This window comes from Ammodytes marinus (genome assembly GCF_949987685.1).
Source record: "Ammodytes marinus genome assembly, chromosome: 11".
NCBI lineage: Eukaryota > Metazoa > Chordata > Actinopteri > Uranoscopiformes > Ammodytidae > Ammodytes > Ammodytes marinus.
Genome location: NC_137215.1, coordinates 21054139 through 21063418, shown reverse-complemented (window position 1 = coordinate 21063418; position 9280 = coordinate 21054139). Strand labels below are relative to the sequence as shown.

The 9280-nt window shown below is 43.0% G+C and overlaps 1 protein-coding gene across 1 annotated transcript; it reads left to right on the top strand.

Annotated features, from left to right (window-relative positions):
• The first annotated feature begins 227 nt into the window (after window positions 1-227).
• Window positions 228-7608, top strand: b3galnt2 (beta-1,3-N-acetylgalactosaminyltransferase 2). Its single transcript, XM_080036378.1, has 12 exons — window positions 228-418; window positions 1127-1253; window positions 1664-1764; window positions 3274-3473; window positions 3708-3803; window positions 4217-4327; window positions 4435-4513; window positions 5084-5267; window positions 5595-5720; window positions 5874-6033; window positions 6184-6240; window positions 6616-7608. Exons 1-12 carry the CDS (start codon window positions 310-312, stop codon window positions 6751-6753), a joined length of 1488 nt encoding a protein of 495 aa, XP_079892504.1. The 5' UTR covers window positions 228-309; the 3' UTR covers window positions 6754-7608.
• The last annotated feature ends 1672 nt before the right edge of the window (window positions 7609-9280 follow it).

The window sequence follows — 9280 nt, the reverse complement described above, 5'->3', positions numbered from 1 at the left end:
TGTTCTGTTCCGATCATAGATAGTTATGTATATTGGCGAGAAAGCGTCGAACTTCATCTCCCAGAGTGCACCGCGGTAGGGCTCCTCGACCTCGTCTTCAATTGGTCCGTCTCTCTCCGAGCAGCGGAGGCAGACATGAAGCTGTGCTGTGGTGAGAGAGAGCCCGGCGGAGAGCGGCGGAGAGCGGCGGAGCTGAAAAGAAGCGCACACACACTGAGAGGCTCACACAGTGAAGTGCCGTGCGGCTCAGGAAGAGGCTCCGTGCCGCCAAAGCTGAAGGCTGCTCCGGCTGAGTGAAGGGCTCCGTCCATGCGGAGGCTAGCGCTCATTCTGCTGCCCTGTGCTGTCGCCGTCCTGGTGCACTTGTGGTTGGCCCAACGACCCTCCTCCACCCCGCTGGACAACAACACACACTCGGGTACTTTTTCAGACACAACCCCGGGCTTCACCTCCTCCAAAACCTTCGCAACTTTTTCTTTTCTACACCCTGAGTGGCGAGCTAACTTTGCTTCGTCTGTTCGGTGGTGGTTGTTAGTTTGAGTGAGAACAGGTAGTTTTTGCTCGCTCGTGTATATGCGCGCGTGCCTTCATGTGTTTCAGTAGGGAAATAATGTACAATTCTGTAGTGTTTGGGCGTTGCTGGGATAATCTTTTAACGCCTGGAAACGGGCTGAAAAAGGGATACGGGCGCGAGCTCTTCTGTGCTGCTTTCAAATTGACTATCACTGATTTGGAGGGGGAGGCTGGAGGGGGGACCCGGTTTTCCCGTTATTTTATTTTATTTTATTTTATTAAAATGTATTGACAGTTTAACCATATTTTCATGCATGAAGACAATTGACATTGGGGGGCAGTCATAGGATGCATCACAGTAAGTCAGTGCAAATGACATATGAGAGGAAAAACATCTACCAGAATCAGGAATGTGAAGCATAAATCAAACATGCAAAGTGTTCTTTTTTTCTATCTCTTGTTGCTGCCTTATCATTGTCGCCGACTTGTAGGTCATACTTCACCCTCCTCCTCCTCCTCCTCCCATTAAACACCACACATCCTTTTGTTAGAAAAAAAAATTAAATCCTGCTCTTTTAAAATATTTAAACATGAATTTCTGTGTCCGGTCCAGATGAATCGTTACCTTTCTATGAAGTTTTGGTGGGAGTGCTGTCAGCGAGACACCATCATGAACTGCGGCAGGCGATAAGGGAGACCTGGCTGGGCTACCTCCGAGATCACCCCCACTTCCAGCACAGGTCTGTGGGGAGCAGCTCCAAACTTCACTCCTTGTTTTCTTGCTTTTTTCTTTTTGCTGTTCCAAGGCCAGATACATACAGCTGAAAAATATAAACCTGGGGCTGACAGCACAGAACTGACCGTCCCATCGGAACACCCCTTTTATCTCTATACCTGACCAGTGGCAAATATATTGTTCTGTCTTTCATTCTTCCTTTATTTTTTTTGTTGGTCCCTTTCCTTCTCATTCAACAATCCGTTCGCAGATAAGGTGTGATGGCCTTTAAGCAAACCCTTGGTTACTACGGCAACCAGGGGTGGATAGATGGACAAGCCTTTAGAAATCTTTGCAGCCCTGCCCTAATATTGCACACACACACTTGCAGCAAGACAAATGCAATGCAATTGTGTTTGTGCTTATTTTTTTCAGGGTGGGGGTGAAGTTTATCGTGGGCGAACATGGATGTCCCATTCCAGAGGAGGACAGAGAGGATCCGTACTCCTGCTCCCTCCTGAACTTCACAGAACCAGGTAAAAAACATTTTCAGCTGTATAATGGAAAGATGTTTCCGTGTGCTGTATGCTGCTTGCTCTGTGCAATTATCAGTAGTGGTGGAGGTGATGCAGAATGAAATAAAATGCAATGAAGTGAGAGAATGAGAAGAATCCGTGTTCAGAGACAAAGTGAAGCTCCTTCTATTCCTGTTCACCCACATCTCAAGGACAGCGCTCTTTTCTTCCTTTCTTTCTGTACCCAAAGCCAGAGCAGAAATCTCTCGCAGTCAACAACACAGCTGCTGTGGCCGCAACTAGAGCTGCTGTACTGACACTGGGGAAAAAAATGAAGCTGTCACACACACTCACAAAGGGAAATAATTGTTACAGGCTCACTTGTCACAATGAACGTCCACAGTAATTGTTGTGTCTCTCACCTTCACAGAGCCCGTCCATCTCTAAGCCGTTCCACTACTTTTTCCCGGGTTGCCTCTGTATGTTTGCTGGCTTCACAAAAAAAAACATAATTGCTACTCAATCGGAACAGGCTTTTTCATGCGATGGCCTTTGGGGTCAAACTGATGTTTTATTTTTTTTCCCTGTCCATTCCCCATTCTCCAATGGTTGTGAAGTGTTGACGTGATTTGATTCAGAATTTGCAGGCGTTGGTGTGAGATGCTCGGTGTGATTGGAAGAGAAGACAATGGCTGCTTTTGCTGCAGTGGATTCTGGTCATAGCGTGAATTAAGTGGACAATTAGCTGTTGTGAAAATGTGTTTGTTTGCTGCATTCATCACAGGGATTTGGGACTACATTAAGGTGAATGCTAATTGCCTTTTTTTCACAGTTTCATGTGCTTTGGTGAGAAAGTACAAATCATAATGTTATTTCGATTTAAGGGCTGATATAAAGCCTTTTTTTTACAACGAATAAAACAATAAATATACTGGTTATTATTTAAGAAAGTTCTATACTTTTCCCCCCCAGAACAAACCAGTGATCTGTTGCTGAAATTAGTTATAACAAGTTATCAAAATGAACAAGTAATTTATATTTAGTAAGCATAGGAATATTAAATATATCCTCACTGACTTGTAAAAACATGCGGCTCGATCCGGCTCGGCTCAATGTGATAAAACCACGTTTGCGTTGATAAAGTGCTTCTTTTTCATCGTCTGTGCATCCCGGACTCTAATTGTATTTAATTTTGGAGTCAGCAGCAGAACTCGCGTATAAGAAGAACGCATATAAAGTAAAAAGCCTGCTTCCCCTTTTTAACAGCCTTGATCTTTTCATTGATCTCCTGGGTAATACACTGCTCTTTTGTAATTAAGAAACCACACTCACGAGCAGAAGGCCGCTTTTTGAAGACGTGCAGTCCTAAAGAAGCAGCTCCTCAAAGTGCTGATGCTGTAGCTTTATCATCTTCTCCACTCGCGCTCTCCCCGAATCTTCATCACTGAAAACAGGCGGTCAGCATGTTTTGAAATCGTCATAAATTGTGTATTGGCCTGCGCAATAATCTGTGCCTTTCTTCTGTGCCAGTGGAGGGCCAGGATGCAGAGATGGAGATAGTGACGGTGTCTGACCCCTTGGAGCTGGTCCCCTCTGACGTCTCTGCCATCGCCCTGGACTTCAAGGTCCTCCACCCGGTGGTGATCACCAGGCTGGGGGTGTTCCCCTCTGGGAGCCAGCCCCAGCTTCAGAGCAACGTGACGGTGAAGCTTCTCCAACTAGACCAGGAGGTAAGTGAGCCCCCCCCCCCCGACCTCTGAGCATAATGTGTCCCGTATGCTGCTTCTCTACTGTGGTGTGCCTCGCTACTTACACAGCCTGGGGGCAGCTAGAGGACTGTTTACTGCCACAGTTAGATACACACAACTGGAACTCCTTTGTGTTTAACATAACAGTTTGTAGTTTCGAGGAGATGAAGGTAAAAATGGGTAAAAATTATTCATGAATTCCTATGGTTATTGCAGGAGGCTGTGGTCACCGCTCGCTTCAGTGCCATCAGCACTGGAACCATGGTGAACGGGGTGTGGTACAAACCAGTGGAGCAGTTCATCTTGCCTAAGGTCAGTTTTTAACTTATGCCCAGGGCCGTAGCCATAATGCACCTGCAAATCACACCCTAACAGTGTCCTGGAGTACATCTGTACATCACTGCTGCAAAAAAGGAGTAAAACCTCAGCAAAAACTTTTTTTTCCCAGGGGTGTTTGGTTAATTTTTTATCAAATTGCGTAGGAGAAATACTGGAATCAGCCTTATAGAGGAGTGCATTTTAAAATGTGGAATACGTTAAATGTTGTAGGTGAACTACCGCAAGTTTGCTAATACCAAGGGCATGACATCAATGTCTTCACAGTGGTGGCTACGGTCCTGCGTGCTGTATAATGTTGAGTTTAAATAATGTTGGATTAGTCGTACGACAACACTGCTACACGTGCATAGATGGAAATGTCTATTTTGTTTTGTTTTTTTATCCAGGGTTTTGAAGGGACTCTGGTTTGGGAGAATTTAGACTCTGCTGGACTGACCACAGTCAACGCCTCCTGTGTGCAGCTCAGTGATGGAGGAGGTGTCCTCAAGATCTCCTCTGTACGTACTGACGTGCTGTCAGACATATAAAGAATGTTCTCTCTCAAGTTTAAGGTCAAGCGACATTTCAGTAGGTTGAAACTTTTGCTTTTTCCTTTTAATTGCAGATCGCAGAGGGCACCTTGCCTCACAGGAGTGCGCTTGGATTTCCTGGTTTGGCTGGAGGGTTCACATTTACTATATATGGTTGGTTCAGAAACGGAATGAATTCTGAGCTCTATGTCCCTATGTAAAATATAAAATAAAAAAAAACACTGATTCACTCTGGCAGGTTACGAGAGTAGCTTCCTTTTTTGTTTTGCCTCAGGGCTCTTGTGTAAGTGCCAAATGGAAGTAACTGTTTTAGTTATCCCTCTCTGCCCTGTTGTGTTACATTATTGATCGGAACTCCTGCATGTGTTTGCATTTTTCTGTTGATCTGAGAATGGATTTGTAGCCATTTTGGGGGGAAAACATAATGAAATAACCTTATAATATCTCTGAGAACAGAACTGATAATCCATTTTGTAAAAGTGTTTAGATTTGGTGGACTAGTTTAACCAGTCAGTGATTGAAACCATTATCCCTCAAAGTTGCCTTAATTTATTTCTGACCTCAGGTGGGTAAGAAGTTAATGTTTTTTTTAAATCTCATTTTGGGCAAAAACTCTTTCCTACAATTAATCAGTTTTTTTACGTTTTTTTTCTCTGTTTTTTCCGCCCCATTACCTCCATCATTGCCTGCCACCACCACCACCACAACCACCCATCTTGTCAGATGGAGAGGGCCTGTCGGGGCTCCTGTGGGGCCGTCCAGCCAGGATGGAGCACCATGCCTCGGGGCTGAGGCAGGAGGACGCTGCCTTGAAGCAGGAGAGCCTCAGGCACGGGGACATGGTGTTCGTGGACGTGGTAGACACCTACAGGAACGTGCCTTCCAAACTTCTTCAGTTCTATAAATGGTATGCCGCCGAGTAGCGCTAATGACTCGATTTTCTTTCTCCAAATTGCCTGGGCCCTCTGAGGAAATCAGCCACCTGAAATGAAAGTGTGTCGTCGTAGTTGCCTCAAAATGTCTCGCTTTAAGAAGCACGGTAGTACTTGCAATCAGTCATCAGGTAGTGAGTGAAACATGCAGTGGTCTCCGACTTTGACTTTGCAACTGTATATTTAACTTTCTCCTCAACTTCACTCTCAGTGGAGTTGAAAGTAAAAAATCCACTGTGGGGATATTGCCAAAAAATCAGATGGTAGGTTTTAATTAAGTTTGCAAATTTTCTATCTGGCAGGTCCGTGGAAAACATTGACTTTAATTTGCTGCTGAAGACGGATGATGATTGTTACATCGACGTGGACTCGGTATTAATGAAGATTGACCACAAAGGTCTCAAGCGCAGCAATTTCTGGTGGGGGAAGTAAGTAGGCTACAAGTTGGAGTCCGATTCTGCTACCAAAGTTCATATTTTGCTGTTGTTGATAGAAACTGGGAAGCTCTTGTCAAAACAATGATGGGTCAGGCGAAAGGGAGGCAAAGAAGTGATGATAATGTTTCTACTGTCCTGACCCAGTTTCAGGCAGAGCTGGGCAGTGGACCGCATTGGGAAGTGGCAGGAGCTGGAGTACGCTAGTCCAGCCTACCCGGCGTTTGCCTGCGGCTCGGGTTACGTGGTCTCTCATGACCTGGTCCAGTGGCTTGCCAGCAATGCAGATACACTGAAGGCCTACCAGGTATAGTAACACAAGAGCAGTTTGTCTTCTCTTTCTTTATTGTTATTACTCTTAAAAATACAGTGAGTTATGACAATAACAGTATACATAAGGATAAAACCCAAGATGGGTACGGTGGTAATGATCAAATGTCTGGATGTGTTGTTTCAGGGAGAAGATGTGAGCATGGGCATATGGATGGCAGCTGTGGGACCACAGAAATATCAGGTAAAGTGCTTGAAATAACATCCAGATTTGCAAACTGAAGCGTCCAATTATTTCATGTCATGCATTTGTAAAATACAACGTATCAGTCAGGGATAAAATGGTCATGTTGTACACTTTCCATCCACCAGCATTTATCTAGAAGAGATTCAATATCTGACACATTTTAACATAGTAAAAAACATTAAGAAAACATGTTCATTGTAAGAACTGTAATGTATTTGTGCCATCTCTTTTGTAAAAGTTAATTTGGTTCAAAGTGACTGAAACAAGATAAGTAGGACAGCAGAAAGAGGTGCATTTTAACAGTGGAACACGAGTCAGGCCGGTCCTTGCATATTAACACAGCCAATTGCCCTGCTCCTATGCTACTGCTAGGACCCTGGCTGGCTGTGTGAGAAGGAGTGCTACCTGGACATGCTGTCGTCTCCCCAGCACACGTCCCAGGAGCTGCACACCCTCTGGGACAGGAAGAGGGCCTGTGGAGACCCCTGCGGTTGTCCCTGGGGCCACTAACTAAATCTGGCTCACACCACACTCACCAGGTGGCGCTGGGGGTAAAATGCACTCAACACTGGTCATCAGTTCAGCTTCTGTGGTTTCCTTCAAAAACCCAAACTGAGTCGTTTCAGACTGTTATGAAGTATTATGTGATTTAACTTAACTTCTGGGACTTCTGTTCTCAAAAAATAATCTTAACATCTTGGAGAATCCATCTCTTTTTAATATCAACAAAAAGGCTGTGCCAACATTATAATCCATTTGCAGCTTCGAAATAGGTTAAATTCATATTTAGCTGTAGCATATTGTCAGTATTTGTATCAGGAACTCTGGTTATTAAACTTGAGATTGAAAATATCTTCATTGGAACAGACAATGGTGAAAAAGAGTGTGGATTTGAAATATGTTTTAGTAATGTGAGAACAGATAAGGGACCATGTGCAATACCGGCATGTGATGGTCATCATGCACACAATCATTGCTGTAACACTTAAGTACTTGTTATATTATACTTATTGCTACTTATCGCTGATACTTGAAACAAAAACTTTTGATTCAAAAGGGATATTTAATGGGATTTTAAAGATGACTGCTTGACATTGCTATATTTTGTAAATCACTGTCATAAGCTTTTAATCCTCTTCACTGTTTGTAGGTTTATGACGAACTTTCACACTTAAGACACACAATCACCATTTCTACCGTACCTGTCATTGTGCAAATAGTGATGTGGCCTTACTGTACTTGCTAGGCGTCATACTGTATGTATGTTAACACTTGTGATATCGACGCAGATTTACATTAGTGTACTTGCAACAAAGTTTTGAAACTTTATGAAGCTGTGGACGCGACGGAAATAGACTCACAAGTTTAACACTGGTTTTATGAAACCTTCCTCACAGGTAATAAAGAAAACTTAAGGAGAGACGAATCGCTTCCGTGTTGTTTTTAAACTCGCTGGTGCCACAGATTTGGTGTCAGAATCTACGTGTTGGCCATTAATGCGGCTCTGTCGGCACCAGAGAGACGCACAGTTCCTTATTGTCCATCTTACCAAAACATCTGTCCCTGCAAATTACCTGACATTGGAGCACACACTTCCTCAGAACCCCCTCTCTCCATCTTTCGCCTCCCCTGTTTCAGCAAGCTGCACGATAGCAAAGTCATATCCGCATCTGTTCCACTCTCCTGCATAGATAAGCACGGCATTTTGCACCCCATCAGCCTCTCTCGCTGATTTGGCTCCGAGTCCTTTTATTGTGAACCGAGAGGGAAGCGTGGAAATAACACAAGTTTCTACCCGGCTGCTTCTTTTGAAGAAGTTATTGAATTTGGACTTTGATGGGCACTCCGGGGATGTTGTTGTCAATCACTGAAGTAATATGTTTAAATTATAAGCATTTCTTATATGCTTCAAACCTTCTTTCCCTGCTTTATTCCCTGTGCATGTCCGCGCACTGTTCTCTCATACACAGCCATTCAACCAGGTGATCGAATCACATCAACCACTTATCCGTGATAAGTTAAGACAACTCTACTGAAAACAGCAGTGATGTTATCCGTCTTCTTTGGCTTGTAATTTAGCTTCTCACAACTTTTTGATGTTTTCTCACCTTGGTCCCTGGCTGCATGCCAATATGCAATGTAATGTGGAGAGAACCATTGTGTTGAAATGGTGTCATATTTGGAGGAAAAAACTGTTCATGCATTGACACTAGCAAGAGCTGGAAGGTGTAAAATAAGGTAGTCATAGCAGGGGAAACCACTCAAGATTTATTTTGTTCTCCGAGATCAATATTTCTCAACCTGAAATTGCTCCCAAAGCTGGATGGTTAAAGAACTAGAAAAAAATGACAACAAAACTAAACGTAATGAGAACATCTCAGCTCATGTAGGTGTCCCAGAATATCTGACTCATCCATATGTTTAATATAAATAAAAAATGCCCCACACATTTTGAATGGTCTCTTTGCCCTTAAGGCGGTGTGTAATCTTTTCGAAACGATGACAACGGTACAATTCCCTGAGCCACTGACTTATTTTCACTCTATTAATATTTGGCTATGAAAGTGCAATCATCCATTTAGCCTGTGACAAGCACTGCTCTGAGAATATGAAGAGAACTCAAATTAAATTGTTGAATTAATTGAATTCATAAAGTCCTTTTCATCTGGAGTCTTCCCTCCTTTCTGAAACTCTTCTCGTGCTGCAGATTTAATACCAGAATGTGTTGACATTACAAAGTAGATTTTTGATGCTTTGGCAAACAGTTATTAGGGATTAAGAATAGAATGTCTGGAGCACAATTATCCCCTTAAATTTAATTTTATCATTATTATGTCAAATATATGGCACTTGTTATCTTCTCACGATGTCCAAAACATTGTGTCCTCAAGAGAAGGTTTCAATCTTTCATATGCAATTAAACCTATTAAAAAATGTACTTTAATGATTAAAAATATTTTTTTCATCAAAAGCAACTCTAAATAATCTCTCATATCAATAAAAACAGGTTTTCTACAACACGTTCATGTTTTATAAG

Excerpts from the sequence above, each read along its gene's own strand:
- b3galnt2 (XM_080036378.1), top strand. The coding sequence starts at position 310 with ATGCGGAGGCTAGCGCTCATTCTGCTGCCCTGTGCTGTCGCCGTCCTG. Across the intron at positions 6,034-6,183 it reads ATACACTGAAGGCCTACCAG|GGAGAAGATGTGAGCATGGG; the intron begins GTATAGTAACAC and ends GTGTTGTTTCAG. Across the intron at positions 6,241-6,615 it reads TGGGACCACAGAAATATCAG|GACCCTGGCTGGCTGTGTGA; the intron begins GTAAAGTGCTTG and ends TGCTACTGCTAG.